Source organism: Spermophilus citellus (assembly GCF_964194105.1).
Source record: "Spermophilus citellus genome assembly, chromosome: 2".
In the NCBI taxonomy this organism is placed as follows: Eukaryota; Metazoa; Chordata; class Mammalia; order Rodentia; family Sciuridae; genus Spermophilus; species Spermophilus citellus.
The window spans coordinates 251,165,569-251,189,748 of record NC_138183.1 but is presented as its reverse complement, the minus strand read 5'-3'; the positions used below and the strand labels follow the sequence as shown (position 1 = coordinate 251,189,748).

Sequence of the window (24,180 nt, the reverse complement as noted above, 5' to 3'; positions counted from 1 at the left end):
TCCCCCTTTTTTGGAGTTGCTTATATTCTAGTGGGAGAGACAAACAAATGAATAATTAAATGCTGAGGAGCAAGAAGTGCTAGTCAGAAAAGAAGGAAAGGTAAGAGAAGGAGAGATCTCCTGAAGAGATTTTAAGCTGAGACATGAATGAGGGTGCAGCCACAGAGGCTTGGGGGCAGGAGTAGGATGAATGACTTGTGCAAAGGCCCCCAGGGGAAAATAAGAGCTAGGCAGTTCCTGGGGGGGGAACTGCTAGGCCTTGAAGGTTACCAGGAGGCTCTGTACTCTAGTGAGATGGGAAGTCACTGGATATTTCAGATCAGAAATTTAAAACTATCTGATCAACATTTAAAAAAAAAAAACTCCCTCAGGTTGTTGTGTGGAGAATACAAGGCAGGGAGAACAGGGTAAAGGCAGAGAAGTAATGGGACTATTGCAGTATCCAGACAAGGGATAATCCTGGCAGTAAGAAAGGCAAGGAGCTGTTGGCTTCTGGATTTGTCTTGAAGGGAAAGCCCAGGATGGCTGACAGACTGGATGTTGGGAGTGAGAAAAAGAGGAATCATGGGGCTTGGATGTGGCTCAAGCGGTAGCGCTCTCGCCTGGCATGCGTGCGGCCTGGGTTCGATCCTCAGCACCACATACAAACAAAGATGTCGTGTCCGCAGAAAACTAAAAAATAAATATTAAAAAAAATTCTCTCTCTCTCTCCCTCTCTCTTTAAAAAAATAAATAAAAAAAGAAAAAGAGGAATCAAGCAGGATTCCCAAGTTTTCACCCTTGGCAACTGAAGAGTGGAGTTTCCACTTGTAGGGGAAGAGATCTCCTGAGTGCAGCTCATGTTATCGGGCGCAGTAAGCTCCCTCTAGGGCAGGAATGGAGGCTGGAGAGACAGGAGAGGCAGAGCCCAGAGTATTCCAAGTTCCTAGGCTGAAGAGGACAATGGAGGGGACAATGGCCATTTGAGGTGAGAGGATAGCAGGTATGGTCCACAGTCTAAGGCCTAGTGGAGAAAAGTTCAAGGGAGAAATGGTGATTTGTATCAAAGGCTGATGATAGGCCAAAGGAAAACACTGTCCCTTGGGTTTGGCAACCCAGGTTATATCTCTGACAAGGGAATTTTGGCTGGGATTGAGAAATAAAGCCTAAGGGGAGTGGGAAGAAGTAGAGGCCAGATAGCGCTTTTGAAGAGTTTTGCATGCAGCTCTCCTCTGTCCACTCTGCCCTGTGGAAGTGCCCCTGCCCTCATCTAGGCTCAGGAAGTTTCCTGCCAAGTCATGTAGCTGGGTCCCAGAGACCCTGGTTAGGACATGCCACAGGGCTTGGGGAGTCTGTCTGAGGCCAGCAACAGCCTGCCCTACCTGGCTGCTGCACCCCTGGGCTGTATCCTGCAGGGTGAAAGGACACTCTCTGTCCCCGCTCTCAGCTCTAGACACTTCTTTCCAGGAGGCTGTGTGTGAAGGCCTGAGCTTGGGAGCCTGTGGTGGACCCAGGTGTCAGGAAGCATCAGCTATGATGGTTTCATATATCGTATCAAGGACGGGCAGGAAAGTAAACTCCAAAGAGAAACCCAAGCCCCAACCCTGCCACCTAAGAGGCAAAGACCCCTTTGCAAAGCCTCAGATTTTCAGAAGGGAGAAACCATCCCTTCACATGCCACTGCCTTGTTAGGCACACTGGAGACTGGGGACAGAGGGTCCTGGGGGAAAATGGAGTTTGGTGGGAAATCAGTCCTATTTCTGACCTTTGCCTGCCTCAGGCTGGGTGAGACATCATCATACTGGTTTCCGTAATGGAAAAAGTGGGAGTGCACTTCTTTTCCACCTAGGTTCCTAGTTGATTCTGAATGGAGTTATACTGTGTCCTTCTGGGGCGGGGTGAAAGCCCGGATGACAGTCATGGGCACAGAAGCCCAAGGCAGTTGGTAAGAAATCACCAGTTTATTGAATGAAAAATCAACTTCACCCCGTCCTCCCACCCTCACCTCCACCCTCGGGCCCAGGATATGCTCTGGACAGCAGGGCCAGGCCTGGGGAAGGGCTAGAGGACTTTGGGGGAGGCATGGAGAGTGAGCAAACACTTTCAAAATGCAGTTCTGTGCCACAACTTCTAGGGAGCAGTGAGGGTGATGGAGAAGCTCTGGAGTGCCAGTGGCATGGTGGCCGAGCATTGGCTCTGTGTCCTTGCCCTCAGCCTCTCCTGAGAACAGCTGGACGAAGCTGAGGAAGGGCTCAGGATCTGCCATGGTGTCAAGAGGGAGGAAAAGAGGCTGCTGGAGGGGAGACCTGGTGGAGAGGCCTTTGCCCAGCTGCCCTGACATGGAGGAGGTAGGAGGATGAGGGAGACAAGTCGACATGGGAAAGGGAGATACACGGCCGGTGGACAGAGGGTCTGCCTCCACCTTTCATGCCCGGCAGAGCTGTGCTGGGTGAAGGGGCAGGAAGGCTGAGGGAAGAACATCACCAGCGAGAGGAAGCCACAGGACAGGATGGTGCATGGGGGTTACATAAACAACCGAGGGACTGGCTGTGCAGAGAACCGAAGAAACACTCAGGAAACCTGACATATACAAGGACAGGGTGGGCTGGGATAGGAAGTCGTGCATGGGGGAGGCCCCTCCATTCCAGAAACACACGGCATCACTCAGTTGCCCCTCATCCTCCACTGGGAAGTCATGGACAGGAGGAGGTCCCTACAGGAGTGGGGAGTGGCTCTGGCCTGCCCTACTGGGGGCAGGTGGGGTGGGTGGTATTTGGCAGTGGGGCCTTGGAAAATGAGAGCCTGATGGCTGGGGTGGGACTGGGGAGACCTGGGCTCTCCCACTGTGGACCAGGATCCCACATTTCCTATTTCCAGGAAGGGAACTGGTGCCACCGAAGGAAAGAGGTAGGGCCAGGAGAAGGAAGGCCTGCAGGACTCAATTCCAGGGACCATGGGCACCAGAAGACAGAACCCACCTGCCCTGGGACTGGAGCAGGAGGGAGGAGGGGTAGTAAGGGATGGGGCTGGGCAGTGGGGAGGGGAGGGCAGCATCCCCAGTGGCAGTGTCCTTCAGGACTGGGCATGTGGAGGGCTGGCCCCAGTGCCAGGAAAGGGGTTCTGGGCCCGGCCTGCTGGCCTCCCCCTGCCCGCAGGCGGTGAGGCTGGATGGCAGTGCCAGGAGGGAGAGTAGCCAGGAGGCAGGGCCTCAGGTGGCCTTGCTGCCACTGAAGAGTCCTACTGGAAAGTGCTTCACATGGGTGGGCCACTGGGCTGCCAGCTGGAAGAACTTGATGTCACTCCACTCGACTCCATCGATGGACACTGGGGGCAAGAGGGAAGTGGGAGGTGATGGGGCAGCTGAGGTCATCTCCCTGTCCCTTGGGGAGGACCATCAAAATCACCACACCTCTCAGCATAGTCTGCTGCTGCTTGGCGGAGCAGATGAGGCGGCTGATGCCCTCGATGACTTGGCTCTTAGAATCCACTTCCTTTTCCCGGGGTTTCTTGCTCAAGAAGATGGTGGGAACTGAAAAGCCAGCAGAAACTATCTCTGTTGCAGCCCTGGGAAACAGCCATCCCCCTCCTCCCCAACCCCAGTGCTTCCTTCTTCCTGGGGCAAGGGGAGATAATTGGCATGTCCTTTTCCCTTCCTGCTTGGCTCAGGCCGCAGGTCAGGATCTACACATTCCTGTATCCTTTCCTGGGCCTATCTTCATCTGAACAGTCAAGACCTGGGGCTAGATGGTCTCTGAAGTCCCTTCTAGCTGAAATGTTCTAGACACCTTGGGCAGGGGCCTAGCTCCCTGTCTGGGGCTTGCTGGGCCTACAGCAAAGGAGATGATGTGGGGGCAGGTATTTGCATTAACTCTACCCTGGCCCCAGGAAAGAGGCAAGGATACTGATACAGAGGGCACTGCTCAGCTCCCCACTCTCAGCAAATCCTTATGCTGTAGTGTGCAGGTTTTGGCCCTAGGCCTTGCACAGCCCCTGCCCAGGGCCCTGGGGAATGCTGTAGGGTGGAAAGCATGCACAGGAAGAGGCCCATCTGCTCTTGCTCTGCCAGCCCAGGAGGCAGGGTCCTCAGCTGCTGCTGGTGCACAGCTGGAGTTGTGGGGTTCCAACCAGCTAGAAGAGTGGCAATCTACAAGGACAGCAGCCTGGTTATGGGGATTCCTGCCTCTCACACAGAACATAGGACCCTGCCTCTACAACTCTGCCTCCAGGGCCTTAAGCCACCCTGCCCCTTTTTAAGATAAACAAATAAATAAATAAATAAATTATATATATATATATATATATATATATATGTTAATGAACCTTTATTTTATTCATTTATTTATATGCGGAGCTGAGATTTGAACCTAGTGCCTCACACATGCTAGGCAAGCGCTCTACCACTGAACAATAACCCCAGCCCAAGCCACCCCTCTTTATCTGGAAGGATTGATTCCCCTTAATTCCTAAAATAGTTATATCCTTCTGCTCATAAAGCTTCTTTGGGGAGTTCTTCCGTGCTGGATGTGAAAGCTCTGCTCAATGGGTCACGATGACCATGGCCGGGGCATGGTCATCCTGTCCCACAGTCCAACCCTGAGGGCAAAGGTCAGAAAGGCTCCTTGTACTTTGCAGCAGCAAGGGCCTCAGCCCCTGAGGTGCTGCTGCTCAGCAGCTGGGACCTCGGTTTCCTGCATTATATAAGGTATGGCATTTCCCCCAGGGGAAGGCAGGGTGTTCTCACTGGGTCCCAGGCTGATCACGTGATAAGTGTACTGCATCCCACCCACAGACTTTTTTTTTCCTTTTTGCCATACTGGGCTTTGCATATAACAGGCAAACACTCTACCACTGAGCCCCCCCCCCCCCCCACCAGGTGAAAGCAAATTGTCTTTCAGACCCTGAAAGAAGGGAGGAGGCCTGGTGGCCCCTGCACTTCTCTGGCCTCACATGGCACTTTACCTTTCTTGTTCTTCTCTTTGGTGACCACGGTCATTGCCATGGTGCCAGAAAGCTGGGCTTCCCCACCATGGGGCAGGCGGGAAACCTGTACTGAGCGGAAGACACTCTTGAGGGTGTTCTTAGAGCTGGCGTCCCTTTTGTCACCTTCCCTTCGCCGTTCCCCAGGATGGCCCAGCCAGTAGTCCACCTGGAGGCCAATCACATCCCCATATGGGCTATTGGGACTCCTGGAGAAATGGGATGAAAACAAGAGATCAGCTTTTTCTTCAGAGCCCAATTACATGGGCCAGAAACTGGGAAGAGGGGCTGCCAGCCTCCTGGAGCAGGAGATGGGGAGCAAGTCCAGTTGAGTGGCTGTGCTTCCTCCAGTCACACAGAATCAGCAGCAGCTCATGTGGGTATCAAGAATCAGGCTGATATGAGAACAAAACCAGCAGAGGATAAAGGCCCAAGTAAAACTATCACAGGGTGAGAGAAGTGGAAACTTTGTGAAGCAGAGTGCACACAGGCACGCAGATCCTTGTACATGCACACATGCTCCCAGCAAGCAAAGTTGGTGCCTAGAGGCAGAGGGCTGAAGAGCCAGAGTGGCTGCAGAGCAGCTCTGGAGCTGGGGGATGCCGACCTGTGCTCTCGCTGACATGGGGCACTTTTAGCTCAGGGATAATTTTAGCTCCCAGGGAAAGGGCTGATGGTTTCTTGAAAGGAGGTGGCAGATACAATAGGCACATGGCTATGGAAGTCATCTGATTTTTTCTTTCTGCCTCATATTTTTAGTGGTTCCATTAAATAAATAAATAAATAAAAAGCATATATTGTATGAGAAAGGAGGTTGAGGTAGGGGTTGGACTCAAGGTTCCCCAAACTTATGCTGGACAGAAATCTTTAGGCAGTGGGGGGTCTGAGAGAAAACAGGGCTCCTGGAAGCCTGGATCCAGCAGGTCTCTGGGCAGAGCATGGTTGTTTTTCCTACATTGTTCCTTCCAGAAAAATCAGAAGTCCACGGAGGAGAGGTGGAAGAGAGGGTGGGAGGACAGGATGGGGATACCAGGTCCAGGGCTATGACACTCTCACTGAGGCCTCTGGAAAAGCTACTGCCCAGTGCCTCCCTCTCAGGTGCTATGATGAAAGGAAAGAAGTAAAGGCAGAAGAAAGAGAAAAAGAATGCTGCTCTCTGCTCCTGGCCATGGCCTAAAAGCCTCTTCTCATCCCCCTCCCCTTCCTCAGGCCTGGCAGGAAAGGGTTCCCTGGCTCTTCAGCTAAGCTTTAGGTACTTGAGATTCTTTAAGACTTCCTCCCTGCTTCGCCACACCCCACAATCATGAGGTTTTTGCCGCCTCTGCGGTGCAGGCCCAGCCTGGGAGCCAGAGCTCCAGGAGGGCGGGTACCACTGGACCAAGTGACGCAAGGCACCACACCACAGCGTGCCCCAACTGATACTTGGTTCCTATTTATAAGCTACACAATAGTCCCCAAGGTGGCCAACTCACCTCTACTACACATAAGATGAAACTGGAGCCTAGTAACCTGCCCACGCCAGCACAGTGGACACACCACAGAGCCACTCACATGCCAGTGAGTCCTATAACAAGACATCTGCATCACACCTCACAGCCATAAAAGGCCCGCCAGGCTGGACGTGCCTCTCACTGCACTGAGCTGTCCAATGACTTGGCTGGCTGGTGACTGGCCTCTGAGTTCTCTCACCAGTGTGACCTTCTTAGGCCAGTGTGTCTGTGCCTGGGAAGAGTTAGGTTGCTGGGCCTGGCTTGAAGGACAGGGCATAACACACTGGTCTGGGCGAGAGCTTACCCCACAATGGCAAGGGCGCTGCTCATGGATGGGGAGGAAGGAGGGGTGGCTGTTGCATCTCGGCTCAGGCCTGAGCTGGAGGGTGGAGATGTGGAGGGCACAGTAAGGCTGACCACAGGTGAATCGTCCCCATCACCTGTCGGGAGATGAACACTGTCAGTCAGAGGCAGCCATCCTCACTTGCTGATGGCAGGGAGGGAGGAGCCACTTTCTTAGGGGCAGTCCTGCTTTCCTCCTGAGCCCTGGGCTGCTCCTGCCTCCCCTCCCCACACAGCTACACAGCAAGGCTCACATCTTCCTGCTCAAGCTGCTTCCCCAGAACACTCAGCACCTCCAATTTCTGACCATTGCACCAGAGAGATGATCTCACCCAAGAGGAGCCCAGGGGCCCAGGCTCACCTGCAGTGGAGGGTGAATCTTCAACTAGGCCCACCTTCACCACCTGGAGGAGGGAAGACATGCTTAGTAAGTCCTTTAGGCAAGTATGATCCAACAGGAAACAGGGCCAGCACAACAGCCATCATACACACAATTTTATCATAGGCTCAGAAAATCTTTATAAGCCTGGAACAGCCCAGAGCATAAGGGATAGGGCTGTAGCTCAATGGTGGAGCATGGGCATAGCCTGTGCAGGCCCTGGGTTCCAACCCCAATACCACAAAAAGAAAGGAAGCCCAGTCCAAGCAACACAAGGAGGGCCCATGGGAATTTGCAGCTCTTCTCTGGGGAAATGGGCAAGGCACATATGAAGGCAGGAACCAGTTAGTGTAGTGATCTCAATTCTTCTAAGAGCACATAGGTAGGGTCCCAGGAAGCCAGCTCCATCTCTGTCGGGACAGGCATGTCTCATGGCAGCCATGCTCTGTGTGAGCCAGCTCAACGGAACATACTGAATCAGTGCAGACACCAGCCCTCCTCTTTCTACCTTCCTGGAATCTGGAGTGCCCATAAGGGGGCCATCTCAGGAATTTTAGATTCCCCATAGACTATTATGGAAAGGACAGAGGGAGCCCTCCAGTGGTCACAAAAGGATGCTAGAGGCTAGAGGCAAACTTGGTGACTATCTCCTGTGGTCTGAGTGACAGGTGGGGTCAGAAACGCAGCTGGGTTTGGGCTGCTGGAGTGAAAGGGACCGCAGGTGGCAGCAGTTTTCGTCAGGCTGCTGAGAGCACTGCTGCCGTTCACTCACTGAGGAACAAAATTCAGGATGGAACTCATGGCCCTGCATATCCTAGGCAAGTGCTCTACTACTGAGCTATGTCCCTATGACATTTTTCATATTTTAACTCTTGTTTGGCTGGGAGACCAGAGTAAGCGCCGATCCCCAGTTCCATGAAGACATGAGTCAAACTGACAGCTTGGGCTGTGACCAGGGTCCCATGGCCTGCGGCGGTATAACTATATGAACATTCCAGAAGCCTGAGGAGTGCTGTCCATTCCCCCAACTAAGATGACTCAGGATACCCAGAGATTTGAACATTCAGTGATCAGGGATAGTAAGGAATTGAGCATGTCTATCTGCACTTCACTGCCCCTTCTCCCCAACAGCTATGCAGGATCCTCTAGGAGATTACGGGGCTGGGGATGTGGCTCAAGCGGTAGCGCGCTCGCCTGGCATGCGTGCGGCCCGGGTTCGATCCTCAGCACCACATACCAACAAAGATGTTGTGTCTGCCGAAAACTAAAAAAAAATAAATAAAAATTCTCTCTCTCCCTCCCTCTCTCTCTTTAAAAAAAAAAAAGAGAGAGATTACAGAAAAAGATACAAACTGGTTGGAAAGAGAAATCAGAACACCTCAGAAGCAGAAACACAAGTTTTTGGTCCTTTTCTGTGGGGTGCTCTGTCTGGGCCCCTAACTAGTTAGGTCAGTCTGAGCTTGGGCCCAGCTCTCACCAACAAACAGAGCAACAGTTGGTATGCCTGACACCAAAGGCATCTAAGAATTCTTCCTTTATTGTATAATTCACTAATAAAGGTTCTTCCTGACTAAGCAGAGGAAGAGCCCTTCTTCTCAGTGGTCCATCTGAGCCTGGAGATAGAAGTTTCTGATTCATGGACCTCTGCCCAGAAGACCACACTTCACTATTTCCCTTCCCTGAGCCTGTAGAAGCCATGCTCTGGATTTCATTCCAAGATCTACAGGCTCCAAATTCAGGGCCTGGTCTAATAAGCAGGAGATACCAGTGATGAATCCAGAGATAGTTCATGATGTGGGGAAAGGATAACCCTAAAAGGGACAGCCGAAGGCTGGGGCAGCTCAGTGGTAGAATACTGGCCTAGCATGCACAAGGCCCTGGGCTCCATCCCCAGTACTGCAAATAAATAAATAAAATAGAAAAAAAAATCAAAATCAAAATCAAATCGACAGCCCAGTATGTGTCCTGGCCCAGGGCTTCTCTACCTTGGCACTACTGACCTTTGGGGCCACACTGTGTCTACTGTGTCCTGCATCCTAGAGGAGGTTCAGCAGGATCCCTGGCCTCTCCCCACTAGATGCCAGGAGCACCATGCTCCCAGCTGTGATAACCAAAAATGTTTCCCAGGGGGCAAAATCTGTCCCCATGAGAATGGGGTGCAGAGAATGGGAGTCAATACTCACGCCAATGAAGGGGATAAACTTCTGATAGGAGTCTTCGTCAGGGCTGTTGGGAGACAGACAAGCTTTACAGTTAGCAGATGTGACTGAGCAGAGCAGTGGGGAAATAAGCCCTTCATATTTCACAGTGGTGTACAGGAGTCCAGAACACTGTGCTACATCTTCATGAGACATCTCAGTGTCAGGAGGAGGGTCTGTTACTCACTGTACATGTGGAGCACACAAAATTAGGGTAAAGGACCCAATTGTGCAAACTATACTGCCTGCTCCGCACAGGTGACTTCAGCCCTAGGATGGGCTGCTTCAGTACTGAGGGGACGGGAGAGGAGTTAACTAATTCAGGCCCAGGACCTCGTGAGCTGGGAGGCCCAGGGTGAGGAGGGGGGTGCCTGCAAGAGAGGAAGTAAAAGACTTGCAAATGCTCTTGGGCTCCTGTGACAGGAAAAGGGGTGTGGAGAAGGAGAATGTGAACAACAGGAGCTCTCCAGACTTCCAGAGCCCACCTCAACTGTAAGAAACCCCCAAGTCAGACTTACAACTTATGCCTGCAGGTCAGCATGGCTTCAGCTACAGGCAGCTGGTGTGTAGCGGCTGCCCCATTGACATACTGCATCACGCGCCCCACCACGTCCAATTGCTCTGCAGAAAAGCCAGGAGGGATTGGCCTGTTCATTTCAGCTGGCAACCCACAAACCCTGGGAGAGTGCCCTCCTGAGACCCAGGAAGGGACCATGGATCTGGGATGGAGGGGCTCTAAAATCCCCTGAGTTTTGCTTATTCTATCCACCATCTTTTTTTTTTTTTTTTTTTTTTTTTTTTGCACAGGGATTAAACCACTGTGCCACATCTCCAGCCCTTTCTATATTTTATTTAGAGACAGGATCTCACTAAGTTGCTTAGGGCCTCAAATTTGTGATCCTCCTGCCTCAGCCTCCCAAGCTGTTGGGATTACAGGAGTGTGCCACCATGCCTGGCTACCCCTTTGAATCAAAGGGACTGTGAGCCAAAGGACAGTCCTGTCTATGGCAACCTCACTCTGATACCACTAACTTCACTGGGTGGCAGGGAAACACCAGCTGGTACAGCGTCACTCACTTATCAAGAGACTGCTCAGTGATTTCTTGCTTCTTACATTTCATTCCTACAAGGGGCTAAGCAGCAGTAGGGTGCACAGCAGCTGGAGAAGGCCCCAAGTGGAAGAGCTGCACTTAATGAATACTCACCAGGGAAGTATGGGCACAGTGACAGGGAACGGGGGCCCTGAGGAGGAAAAGCCTCCTTCAGCTGCACTGTCTTGTGACCCCGGTACCGGCTCGGGTGGAGGTTTCCTTACCTGACACTGGGGGCTCTGAGCGGCTGAACAGATCTCTCCAGCCAGAATCTAGGAAGGTGCTGCTATATCTGCTGTCGACTGAGCCCAAGTATTTGGCCACAGGGTGAGAACCTGGTGGATGGAAAACCAGAGAAGGTAAAATGGGTTAGCAAATGAAAAGGTGGGCAGCAGTTGTCCCCAGCCATGGCTTGGGCCTTTGGTCTCCCTGATGCTCTTGTCCTAGGACCAACCCCCCCCCTGCTGTCAGAATCGGAGCTGCTGGTGGCTAACACCCCTTCTGGGTGCTGCCCCACTTTACCGAGGGGGATGATGAGGAAGCGCATGTAGCTCAGCCAGTCAGAGGTCTTGCTGGCCAGGGACTTGACAAAGAACCGAAGGATGGAACTCAGGTAACTCTGGCCTCCCACAGCTGCCACCTTGACTGGCCTCGGCATGGAGGAGTTGCAGTTGCAGCTGGGGAGAAAGGGGATCTTCGCAAGCCATACTCAGGGCAGGTCCCAAGCTCTGACTGCAATCATTTCAACAAGCCACGGGGAGAAGAAAGCCAATAAGCAAAGCAATACAGGGAGGCAACAAGCCACAGCACTGGTCTAGAGGCAGCATCTGCCAATGAAGGAAACAGGAGAGCTGGAGCTAACAGGGACAAGCCAGCATTGCCACCTGGGGAACCTACATGGGCCCAAGCCCAACATCTGGGATAGCCTCATTCTCTGATACATGGGAGGGGACTACAGGCCTTTCTAAGAAGGCCCTAGAAGGGGAAAGCACCGACTCTTGGTTGTCAAGCAGATGATGTGGCTACGGGAACAGAGTAAAAACTCTTTTTAAAACCTTGGGTTCTCTCTTCTTGCCTCTTGCTGGGGCAAGTCAAGGTGTGGGAGGAGTCTGGGCAGGGAGTCAGGGGGCTCAGGAACTGATACTCTACCAGGACATCAGGCCCTACAGCTTGCTGCCACTGCCCCAAACACGTAGACCTGCACTGCAGGCCAGGAGGTCCTTCCATTGTGTGAGTCAGGGTGGGAGAATGAGGTGGAGGAGCTCCAAAAGGGCAGGAGCAAAGAAGCTGGAGTCCTTACTAGCGTTGAATCCGGGTGAGCAGGGCGGACAGCACAGCCTGGACCTCCACGGTGGAGCAGGTGCACACGACAGGCTTCCGCTGGTCCTGGAGCAGCTCAGCCACATACTGGGGGAAGGAAGGGACAGGGAGGCAGGTCAGGCCACATCTCTCCCCACAGGGGCTGAGAGGGCAAACGAGACCCAGGAGGAGCTGCAGGGCCCCTATCCTTTGTTATTCTGGCCTAGGCTGGACAGAGGCAGTGAGGTTTTCTGGCTTAGAGGGTGGGACAGATACCCTGAGATAGGCTGATGGTAGAAGATGGGAGGACATAGGGGGGCTTTAAGCAGAGACCACACCCCAGACATTCCTGGCACCAGTGTCTCACAGGGCAGACAGAAGGGAGGGGGCAGGCAGGGCTGCTCTGTTCCTGCCAAATTGCTTTCATGAAATCCAAGGGCAGCTCTGGCCATCTTATAGCCCTTGGTGTTCCTAAAAGGCTGCCCAACACAGCTGGCACCTGGGAGGCTGGCCAGACCCAATGCTTGCTGCCTTCCCCCCCCCCGCAAACATATGAGGAAGCTGAAGTACAGAAAAGTCAGTGACTGAAGATCCCATAGGTTGGATAGGACAGAAGTAGGGCGAGAATCCAGAGCTTTAGGTTTTGCTCCAGGTGGGGGCTGAGAGTGGGGTCACTTTCCTGCTTCCCTGTGTGCTGCTTCAGGTGGCACATGCTGAGCCCCGTGAGGTCCAGAATGCTTTACCTGGCCCTGCCAGTCAGTGGTATTCACCAGGATTACATTTTCCGGGAGGGCAGCATCTGACACCAAGATTTGATTCAGCTGGTCGTAAACCACCTTTCTTGGAATCTGTAGGGATAAACGTTTGTTAGGCATAGCCAGGGAGCCAGAGGCAGCTGTGCCGGAAGTGGGGAGAACCCTTGGCACTGGCATATTCAGAGTGTGGATACTAGGAATTTGTGAAAGATACAGACTCCCATTGGCCTGACCAAAATGGAGAGAAGGAAGGACAAGCAGAAAGTCCTTGGAGGGCACACCTGCAACACAGCAGGCAAGGAGCCATGGTGGGGTTCTGCCAGGGAGGCCTGCAGGCTAGGGACACATGAGCTTCCTGTGAAGGGGTGGCAGGAACAGTGGCAGTTTCCGTACCAGGAGCAGAGGAGTGAGTGTGGAGAGTACCGGGTACGTGGGGGAATGGCAAGGAGGGCCGTGGGGAGAGAAATAATGACAGTGGCAGCTGGCTCTGCACAGGGACCCACTGTCCCAGGAACAAAGGCGTTTCAGGGGTGACGATGAACCAGAAGGATGATACCTCACCCCAGGGACTGGGCTGTTCTGGTCTCAGGTTCATTTGTTGCTATGTAATAGTGTCAAACTCAGGAAGTCACATGGACACAAACTTTTCATATTTATCAGGGAAATGAGCAGGCTGACTGCCTAACTCCACAACAGCGAGACTGTGAGGTATGCCAGCCCCCAGCTCTGAAGCCACTGCTTCAGAGAGGACACATGCCCCGAGGTCTGGTTTCTTCTCATTTCTCCTCAGGCTTGCATGGCCCCTTGCATGAGGAAGCTGAAGTACAGAAAAGTCAGTGACTGAAGATCCCATAGGTAGGAGAGGACAGAAGTAGGGCGAGAATCCAGAGCTTTAGGCTTTGCTCCAGGTGGCGGCTGAGAGTGGGGTCGCTGCCCTGCTTCCCTGTGTGTTATAACTACTGATGATAAAGCTCTGTGTGATGAGAGAATGATACATGACAAAACAGGACTGTCGGGGAGACCGGTGCCTCCCCAATTCTAAGGGCCACTGTTCCGCTGACCACTAAGCCAGAGCCCATCCCCCTGGAATGGGACACCACAGATCACATCTGGGTGGAACAGTGGCCTATCCTAGAACCCAGATTAACAATTCTTTTTTAAATATTTATTTATTTTTAGTTGGACACAATACCTTTACTTCACTCATTCATTTCTATGTGGTGCTGAGGATCGGACCCAGGGTCTCGCACATGTGAGGGGAGCACTCTACCACTGAGCCACAACCCCAGCCCCGCCCAAATTAACAATTCTTAAGCAACTAGTTCAGGAGCAATTAGATCTTGGGCACAATGAACCCTCCACCAGCCTTCACAAGACACCTATTTTTGTAATCCCCAAGAAAAATGGGAAACATAGGTTACTTCAAGATTTAAGGGCTGGGGTTGTGGCTCAAGAGGTAGAGTGCTCACCTAGCATGCATGAGGCACTGGGTTCGATCCTCAGCACCACATAAAAAAATAAAATAAAGATATTGTGCCCACCTATAACTATAAATTTAAAAAAAAGATTTAAGACCAATAAATATATGAAAAAGATAGGTTCATTTCATTTAGGTATTCCTCATCCCGCCAGCATCCCGAGCATCTATTTTATTGTTGCTATAGACCTCAAGAATTGCTTCTTTTCTATACCTACAGCACATCAGGACAGACCCTTTTTTGCCTTTACGGTGTGGGAACCTAACACCATGACACCCACCCAGAGATATCACTGGATAGTCCTCCTCCAAGGGATGAAGAATAGCCCTCCAATATGCCAGCTCTTTGTCTCTCATGCGATCAGGCCTCTTACACAGCTTTGTCTGGTCATACATTATATGGATGACATTTTACTTGGTCATGCAGATTCTGATAAATTGCAAGTCTGCCTTAAGAAGTTGATGTCTAACCTTGGCACCTTGGACCTTCACATAGCCACTGATAAAGTGCAACATTCTGGCCCATGTAAGTTTTTTTTTTTTTTAATATATATATTTTTTAGTTTACACAATACCTTTATTTTGTTCATTTATTTTTATGTGGTGCTCAGGATCAAACCCAGGGCCTCGCACGTGCTAGGCAAGCACTCTCCAGCAGAGCCACAACCCCAGCACCCCCTCAATATGAGTTTTTAGGCTACAGAACTGCTGCAAGACCTGTGTGCTGCTTCAGGTGGCACACGCTGAGCAGCTGATGGCTGCTCCCCACACATCAGCACAAAGCCCAACTCTCTCCCACTAGTGGATGACAAACATGTCTGCTTCCTCTCACTTAGGTCTTTCATTACAGTCTTCTACTCACAGCATTTCAAGTGTTCTTTCCTCACCATCTAGCTGTCGAAGGAGGAGATTAACATCCAGGCAACCTCGGAGGGCCTGGTCTTGCTGGGGGACTACAATACCTGTGTGCTGTGGCCCAGGTCAGGCGAGCGCTCGCTGTCAGAGCTGTTGGTCCTCTCACTCAGGGGCTTGGAGAGCTGCCGCTCCTTCAGGGGTGTGCTCCTCTTCTGCCGAGGTGTGTGTGTCCCTTCTACTTTGCTGAGGGAAAGGGGATGAGATGAGAGGGAAGGGGAGGGGTCAAGTAGCCCTCCCAACCCCAAAGCTGCACCAGCTCTCACCCTCCCTAGGTCCCTGAGTCTGTGCCAAGTTTGGTTGAGGGTCTGTGTCATCTGCTTCCCTCCAGTTTGGTGTACCTGGGGGAGGCAGAGCCTTGCAGTTCTGTTTTGCTGGACTTCATAGGAGTTTTGACTTTCTCTGGCACAACCAGACTTGTGCCAATATCTCCAAACATGTCCTGGTCGGTGATTTCCTGCCATGGAGGAAGGGAACAAAGAAGGTTACTTCTCACTTGACCACTAAGGAGTTCCGTAGAGCCTGCAGGGCCCATTACCACCACCAGAGCCACCCAATCACTCTCTTCCTGGGAGCATGGCTCTAAAACTATTCCTTCACCAATGGAGAAGCTACTACTGTTCAATTTAACTTCATCCTCCCACAATGCTGGGTTTCATCTGCTCCCTCCCAATTCTGCCCTCTATGACTACAAAGGTGTTTAGCACATGAACGGGTGCCGAAGATGGGCCTTCCTCAGAGGGGTTGAGGACTCCTGCTCCCAGATGGGGAGGCAGGATCTCACACCTTGTCAGGGCAGGACCTGTGGCTTAGGGACCTTGTGATGTCTGTCTGCAGCCTCCTTACACGGGTCAAAGCCAACCTGCATCTGCCCGGCAGTCAATCACTTCCTTCTCCACCCAGCGACCTCCTCCCACCCTGAGTCTAGGCTTCTGTCTTTCCTGGATCATTTTGACAATCTTCAAGAGTCTTACCTCCTCCTATTAGAACCCATCCTGTCTGCTCACTCCAGAGTGTTCTCCTAAGATCAAGGTGTTTCTACTGGGACACTGCAAACAGCTCAAACAGCTCTGCACTGTTCCAGTGGGCCTTCAAGGTATCAAGTCAATCTCCCATAAGCCCCCAGGATGACAACTTCTCTGATACCCTAGCCTTTTGAAAGACTGCTTTCCACTTCTCAGAGGAGGACATACAATCAATCAACAAGTACATGAAAAAATGCTCACCATCTCTAGCAGTCAGAGAAATGCAAATCAAAACCACCCTAAGATACCATCTCACTCCAGTAAGATTGGCAGCCACTATGAAGTCAAACAACAACAAGTGCTGGAGAGGATGTGGAGAAAAGGGTACACTTGTACATCGTTGGTGGGACTGCAAATTGGTGTGGCCAATTTGGAAAGCAGTATGGAGATTCCTGGGAAAGCTGGGAATGGAACCACCATTCGACCCAGCTATTGCCCTTCTCGGACTATTCCCTGAAGACCTTAAAAGAGCGTACTACAGGGATACTGCCACATCGATGTTCATAGCAGCACAATTCACAATTGCTAGACTGTGGAACCAACCCAGAAGCCCTTCAATAGATGAATGGATTAAAAAATGTGGCATTTATACACCATGGAGTATTACGCAGCACTAAAAAATGACAAAACCATGGAATTTGCAGGGAAATGGATGGCACTACAGCAGATTATGCTTAGTGAAGCTAGCCAATCCCTAAAAAACAAATACCAAATGTCTTCTTTGATATAATGAGAACAACTAAGAACAGAGCAGGGAGGAAGAGCAGGAAGAAAAGATCAACATCAAACAGATACATTAGGTGGGAGGAAAAGGGAGAGAAAAGGGAAATTGCATGGTAATGGAGGGAGACCCTCATTGTTATACAAAATTACACATAAGAGGTTGTGAGGGGAACGGGAAAATAAACAAGGAGAGAAATGAATTACAGTAGATGGGTTAGAGAGAGAAGAGGGGAGGGGAGGGGAGGGGGGATAGTAGAGGATAGGAAAGGTAGCAGAATACAACAGTTACTAATAGGGCATTATGTAAAAATGTGGATGTGTAACCAATGTGATTCTGCAATCTGTATATGGGGTAAAATTGGGAGTTCATAACCAACTTGAATCTAATGTATGAAATATGATATGTCAAGAGCTTTGTAATGTTTTGAACAACCAATAAAAAAATAAATAAAAAAAATAAAAAGGACTGTGCAATGAAAAGTCATAAAGAATAAAAATACCTCTTTCATAACACCCTTAAAAAAAAAAAAGACTGCTTTCCACACATGTGCCGTGTGCCTGCTTACCTCCCTGCATTTGCTATCCTTTATGTTTTAAAAATGTCTACTAAGGAATAACTTCCATGGAGTAAAATGTTTAGATCTGAAGTATAAAGTCTGTTTATCTATTTATTTAGCAGTGGTGGGGATCAGATCCTAGGGCTTGGCCAATACTAGACAAGTGTTCTGCTCCCCAGCATAAACTTTGATTTTTATGCAAGGATAGCCCCAGGGGCCATTAACTAGACCAAGACAGAACATTCCAGTACACGTGAAAGGTCCCAAATGCCCGTTCCCATTCCCACCCAGTACCCTGACTTCTGCCATCATAGGTTAGTTCTGCCTCTTTATGAATTCCACAGAAATGAAATCCTATAGCATGCTTCTGACATTTGGTTTTTTCCTCTCAATGCTAAGTTAAAATTCCATTTGAGATATAATCATTCACTGGGGAGTTTAAATCAAGAAGTAACCTGACTAGAATTTCATCTGAAAAGATCACTTGTAGTAGTCACATGCAGTGTGGACCACAATGGGCAAGAGTGGAAGCTGGTGAACGAATAAGGACAGGTTAATACAGTACATTTTAAATCTTGAATCAAGCCTAATGCTCCATCGTGCATGAGATGCTCAATGTAGTATTATTTACTATATTAAACATAAGTCTAGGGGCTGGGGTTGTGGCTCATTAGTAGAGTGCACGTGTTGTGAGGCCCTGGGGTTGATCCTCAGCACCACATAAAAATAAATAAATAAAATAAAGGTATTATGTCTAACTACAACTAAAAAAAAAATTAAACAAAACAAAAGTCTAACATAATTTCCATGGACTCCATTCAACTACCAGAAGGTCTCGCTTTGAGGCTCAGATACAGCACATCAGATGGCATTCTCCTTCCCACCTAGTGTCCAGCCTCCCATCCCCACTAGATGAACTGCAGGGTGTCTTGCAAGGCCAGCTCAGATGACCTCTCTCCAGAGTGCATCCCCCTGCACTTCCCTGGGCCTCCAACAGTCTTGTCCCAGGTGTGCACAGGTGGCTACCCCTGCAAAGGGGGACTTGGTGGCAGAGACCATGGTTCAGGCATCTTTGCATCCTCTGTGCTTAGCACCAGAGGTGCATGGTGAATGCATGTGCAATTCAAGGCTCACTTGGGGGCCACCCCAGCTGACTCCACTCTGCCTCACTAGGCTTTGGCTTGCACCCTGGGCAGCCCCACTCCTGGAGCAGGAGTGATCAGTAGCCACTCAAGAGATTTAATGCTCACTGCTTGGCCATGTGACTACTACAAGTGATCTTTTCAGATGAAATTCTAGTCAGGTTACTTCCTGATTTAAACTCCCCAATGAAAGGGGAAAAGGACAGCTTTTCAAGGGAAGACACTGGTCATCATCTTTTGGAAGTAAATGACAGAAATTATCTAAACTATTCAACCCTAAGATGACCTCTGATTAAAGGGCAGAATGGGGACATTTCTGGTTTGTTAATGTGGGCAACGAGCTGATCTTAGGGTCAGCTCTACCCCACACGTAAGGACTTCAGGAGGAAAAGAACACAGATGTGCACCAGCCCACAAGAGTCTTTCTGCCTTTATTTCCAAAGGTGCGGAGGATATTCAAAATGGCTAGAAGAGGAAACGGAATCATACGTACCAGAGTGTCTGTTTCGGTCAAGCTGTCATCTTGGTTTTTAATCCAAGTAGATTTGACTTTTTCTAGAGCAGCCAATTCCATCTGCAAAATTTATAATAATTGGTTATCCTTGATCTAAAGGATTATAACTCTAACATGTTTTACTAGGTCCCTAGATGCTTAAAATACTTTTAGTGTATTCAACCTCAGAACATCTTTAGGGCTCTTATGAGGGGTGTATTTTTGTGAAAACGAAGTTTCAGAGAGGTCAGTTATTTTATTAATCATTAAGTGAACGACACAGAGATGTGGAACTCAGAAATTCTGACTCCCACAAGATGTCACTAGGGAAGAGAGGCTCAAAGTTAGATGACTTTGCAATTGGATCCATACAGTCTCTGATCCTGAATTCAGTGGACACTTTTGCCCTAAAGGGAAATATGGAGGCTTCCTCTGCATAACAGAGAAGGGAGAATCTTATAGTTTGGGTCTGTGATTTAAAAAAATATATATTTATTTTTTAGTTTTAGGTGGACACAATATCTTTTTTTTTTTTAAAGATAGAGTGAGAGAGGAGGGAGGGAGGGAGGGGGAGAGAGAGAGAGAGAGAGAGAGAGAGAGAGAGAGAGAGAGAATTTTTTAATATTTATTTTTTTAGTTCTCGGCGGACACAACATCTTTGTTGGTATGTGGTGCTGAGGATCGAACCCGGGCCGCAGGCATGCCAGGCGAGCGCGCTACCGCTTGAGCCACATCCCCAGCCCCTGGACACAATATCTTTATTTTGTTTTTTTAATATTTTTTTTAGTTGTCAATGGACTTTATTTATTTATATGTGGTGCTGAGGATTAAACCCAGTGCCTCATGCATGCTAGGTGAGCACCCTAACATTGAGCCACAACCCCAGCCCCATGGGTCTATGATTTTTAGACTGAAGATACTCATGGTAGCCAAATGCTTTCCCTCCCTGGACACTGGGGGCTGAACCCAGGGTGCTCTTCCACTAAGCTACATTACCAGTTCTTTTTATTAAAAAAAAAAAAATTTTTAGTTGTGGATGCACACAATACTTTATTTATTTGTTTTTATTTTTACGTGGTGCTGGAGATCAAACCCAGTGCCTCAAACATGCTAGGCAAGTGTTCTACCACTAAGCCACAACCCCAGCCCCATTATTTTTTAAACTCTCTTAACAGAATATATATTAAGCAAAAAGATGCCTAATGTGAAGCCACGTGGTAGCTCATAAATAATGAAGGTTTATTTTGCAGATAAAGATAAATAACCAAATATTTAGTATTAGGTAATATGGCTTCTAGCTATTCAGACAGCAACACCACAGCCAGGAGCAGCATGTGCTATGGGTCTTGGATGTTGGGCAGGCACTGGCCTCAGTGAATTTCTTTGTTTCTTCTAAAGAACCAAAGGAGGAAGAAAATATAAAGGCTATTCTGCTTCCTCTCAATTACTCAGAGTCCTTTCTCTGAGTAAATGTCATAAAATTGGGAACATCAGGCTAATACATTCAGGGGGTCACCGGATCAGCTAATGACCAAAGACCACAAGAGCAGGCTTCCTGTGTCACACTCTAAACCTGGGTTTCTCCACTTCAGCTCTGCTGACAGTCTTGGTGGACCAGCTGTCCAGGGCATCACAGGATGTTTAGAAGCATTCTTGGCTTCTGTTCACAGATGTCAGTAGCAGCCCCCCACTGGGGACAACCCAAAATATCTCCAGTCACTGCCAAATGTCCGCTGGCAGGCAAGGTCACCTAGTGGAGAACTGCTGTTCAGAGCCATCTGCAAGGAGAATCCCATGCTCACTTGCTAGACCCCATGACCTCAGTGCTGAAGGTGGGGTAGCTTGGGTAACAGCTCACAGCCATGCAGAACAGCCATGCAGGTAGTTTATTTACACATTAACTACGTGACTAGCCATTGCTAACAGAGTTTAGAATCCCATAACAGCACTGCTGAAGATAGTTCTCATTCACTTTCAGATCAGCATGGACCAGAGAGGGAATGCAGCTCCACTGGGGGTTTTAAAGTAACCCTGTTGTTTTCTTACTATATGGCAAAGGGGAAAACATTTATTGAGATGTAACCCCATTAGCTTTTTTGTTTAATGTTATTGTATTTTTAAATTTTTTTGTTTTAGTTATAGGTGGACATAACACCTTTATTTTATTTTTATGTGGTGCTGAGGATTGAACCCAGTGCCTCATGCATATTAGGTGAGTGCTCTACCTCTGAGCCACAACCCCAGCCCCCCACATTAGCTTTCTGTTGTTGTCTTTTTTAAGGTTATCAGGGTGAGAGATCTATTATAAAGGGAAAGTCTGCACTCAAGTGAGGGTGATCACCCCAACTAGCTTTATTAAGGCATAAGTGTCAATAAAAATTGGAATTAGCTCCTAATTTCTCCAAACTTCTGTTCCAGCCCAGCAGTGCTCCAGCTGTGTCTGCCTAACTGGCACTGGAGGGGGCTCCCAGTCTGTAGCATGTGCCCACAGGTAATGGTGGCTGTTGAGGAAGTGTGTGTGGTGTGGGGGATAAAACTCTAGTCTCTAACACCATTACTGACAGTGCTATGGAAATAGCAGCTCCTAGCAGCAGGCAGTGTCTTGGGTCAACTTCCTGAAGCACTGTCAGGGCCTATTGTTATCAGCATAAAGAGCCAAATTATGTTGCTACTGTGTGCTGGAGCTTTCAGAAAACTCAACAACTGCAATAATTTGTATCAGGAATTTCTTCTGGTTCTAGTGATAAACCAAATCTTCTGAGAAGCTGGGAAACAAAACAAAATAAAACAAAAGGTGAATTTAAAAAAATGAACATATGTGGCCGAAATGTAGCTCAGTGGTAGAGAACTTGCTTAGTATACATAAGGTCTTGCGTTTGATTCCTGCACCTCAAAACAAAACAAAACAAAACAAAACAATCAATCAAACAAACAAACAAACAAAAAAACCCACCAAAAAACAAAGAAGCAAAAATATAACAGTGACAATGCTCAGCAGTAGGGACAAGAAGCCACCAATGTGAGGCAGCAGCTACCCAGATAGTCCCTAGACACGCACAACTGTATGTTACTCCTAATCCACCAGGAAGTTCTCCATATAAGAGCACAGGCTTGTTCTGCTGTTCCCAAAGTGCCTTCTTACCAGAAGATTCCACAGTTCCACACCCACATCAAGACATATGGGGCTCTTCAAAATAGAACTCTCAGCAGAGGAGCAGCAAAGCAAGTCTGAGGTCTAGCCAAAGAACCAGAATCTTAAGGACTTGTATAAAAGACATCTAAATTCTATCAATTTTAGGAGTCCAAAACTGAAATGGCTTTAAGGAATTATGATAATAAAAACAACAGCAGCTGACATTTGCTGCAGGTAGGTCCCCAGCAAGCAACCAGTAAGCAGCTCCTGCTGGAGGTCTGACCTGCATGATCTCACTGTATCTCCACGGGGCCTGGTGAAGCATGTTTCTTGACAAGTACTTTGTAGATGAGAAAATGGAGGCTTGGGAATTTGACCAAGATTACAGTCAGTGGAGTCACGATTCATACTTAGAAATTCTGCCCTGCACAAATGCATTCTTTGCCTTCACAGGCCGTCACATTGTAGAGAATGATATTCCATTGCCTTCTGAGGCAATGGGCTCCTGTGCCTATACCCTTACACTACAAATAAGACACCTGAGGCTTAGACTGTCAAAGTAATTTTTTCCTCAAAATGTTGTAAACTTTGTAAGTGAGACTAAAGCAGAACCTATAGTAAAATTCTATCAATCCAGAAACAATTCTTTTGTTATAAATTAGTTCTTCTTAATGACCAAGTGACAGGGAGCACTAGCACCCACAGAGCATGCCAGTGCTGTGATCAGTGCCCCGTGGCATCAGCTTGGCCAGCACTTGTCCCACATTCCAGAGCACGGGGTAGCAGCCTTCCCTCAGCAGGCCCTGGGCTTCTTTCTAGAAGAACTACAACTTCTGTTTAAGATGGAATCTGGCTCTCGTGGCCAATGGTCTGTCCACAGGGACAGTGACAATTCAGCAGGGCCATTCAGCAGCCCCCTGTGAGGAAAAGGAACTCTGATCCACATCCTAAATGCTAGCAGTACAGTAAGTGAGGACCCTCAGGCCCAGATCACCATGGACCAGAGCTGGGGAGGCACTGGGTCACTGGTGGCCAGGCAGGCCTGAGGCTTGTCGGTGGGAGAATTCTTGGTGTGGACCCCAGTTTTCTTTCCTCTGTCTCCTAACACACTGCCAGGCCATTCTTGATGGGTCAGGCTGCGCCTTAACTGGGAAGAGGAATAAGCTAGGAGACGGTGCCACCTGGTGACCGCAGGCAGAACAGCAGCCACAGAAGCCCCAGGAGACACTGGTGGTTTGTGCATGCAGGAGGAGGACACAGCCCTACCAGACTATGCTTTCAGGAGATGGTGTGCCTGGCAGCTTTGGATCATCTCCTCATGGTTAACACCTACTACTTGCAGGTTGAGCTGTGTATTCCCTCTGTGGCCGGGGGACCATATCCCTCATCTTCTGCCAAAGCAGCAACAACTGGCGGATTTGGCTCCTCTCGTCTACAGAAAAGACAGCTCTGACACAGCAAACACAGCTCTGCTCTGCAAGCCTTTAGGTGTGAACCCAGGGCAGAGCAGCTTCTCCAGGCCTGAGGTGGCAGTGTTACCCTGGGATCCTGCGTGACCTGCTGCTGGGCACTGGACACCACAGCAGGGTGGCTCTGTCCTCTTACTCACTACATTCTACATCCTCAGGGCACTGCTTATCTAAGTTTCTCCACCCAGCAGAGTCGAGGTACTATATTCTGGACAGACCATGTGCCCCTCTGCCCCTTGAAACTGGTTTTCCCCTACCTGGAAGGCACAATCACTTCCCTTTGGCCAAATGCCACATGCTCTCAAACACTGCATAAAGGACATGGAGGGAGAGTTCTGGAGACAGGAGGGAAGGCTCCATGTCACAGCAGAAACAGATCAAAAAGAACATCTGATCAGAGACAGCAATGCCATCAGAGTGCTATGCTCCCAGCCAAGGCTGACAAGAGGAAAACTAAAGCCACTTTCCTGTGGTCTCAGAGGAGCCATGCTCAGAGAAGCAGAGGGCCAGAGTGTGAAGCCAACACGCCAGGTCCCTCTCCCCACCCCTCATTGCCATTGGTCTGCTCACAGGGCTGGTGGTGTCTTTTCCGAGGCTACCCTTGCTGTTGAGGCTGCCAATCTCCGTCTGTGAGCTGGACTGCGACATCCCCTCAAAGAAGGGCCTGCAGCGAAGAAGCACAGCCGGGGTCAGTAGCCATCGTGGCTCAGAACAGCAGCTCACGAGAGCCAAGCAGAGC

At 49.5% G+C, this 24,180-nt stretch overlaps 1 protein-coding gene across 1 annotated transcript in view; it reads right to left on the bottom strand.

The window, feature by feature from the left end:
- Positions 1-1,718: 1,718 nt before the first annotated feature.
- Positions 1,719-24,180, bottom strand: part of PACS1 (phosphofurin acidic cluster sorting protein 1) — a 140,415-nt gene continuing 117,953 nt past the window's right edge. The window contains exons 10-24 of the mRNA XM_081278769.1: positions 24,012-24,105; positions 18,840-18,920; positions 15,241-15,356; positions 14,950-15,085; positions 12,499-12,603; positions 11,757-11,863; positions 10,979-11,133; positions 10,681-10,791; positions 9,884-9,986; positions 9,351-9,393; positions 7,150-7,192; positions 6,751-6,886; positions 4,939-5,165; positions 3,389-3,508; positions 1,719-3,303 (exon numbers count right to left, since the gene is read on the bottom strand). Of these exons, the coding sequence (XP_081134895.1) occupies positions 3,188-3,303; positions 3,389-3,508; positions 4,939-5,165; positions 6,751-6,886; positions 7,150-7,192; positions 9,351-9,393; positions 9,884-9,986; positions 10,681-10,791; positions 10,979-11,133; positions 11,757-11,863; positions 12,499-12,603; positions 14,950-15,085; positions 15,241-15,356; positions 18,840-18,920; positions 24,012-24,105 (1,693 nt within the window). The 3' untranslated portion in view covers positions 1,719-3,187. The remainder of the gene's footprint in view (positions 3,304-3,388; positions 3,509-4,938; positions 5,166-6,750; positions 6,887-7,149; positions 7,193-9,350; positions 9,394-9,883; positions 9,987-10,680; positions 10,792-10,978; positions 11,134-11,756; positions 11,864-12,498; positions 12,604-14,949; positions 15,086-15,240; positions 15,357-18,839; positions 18,921-24,011; positions 24,106-24,180) is intronic.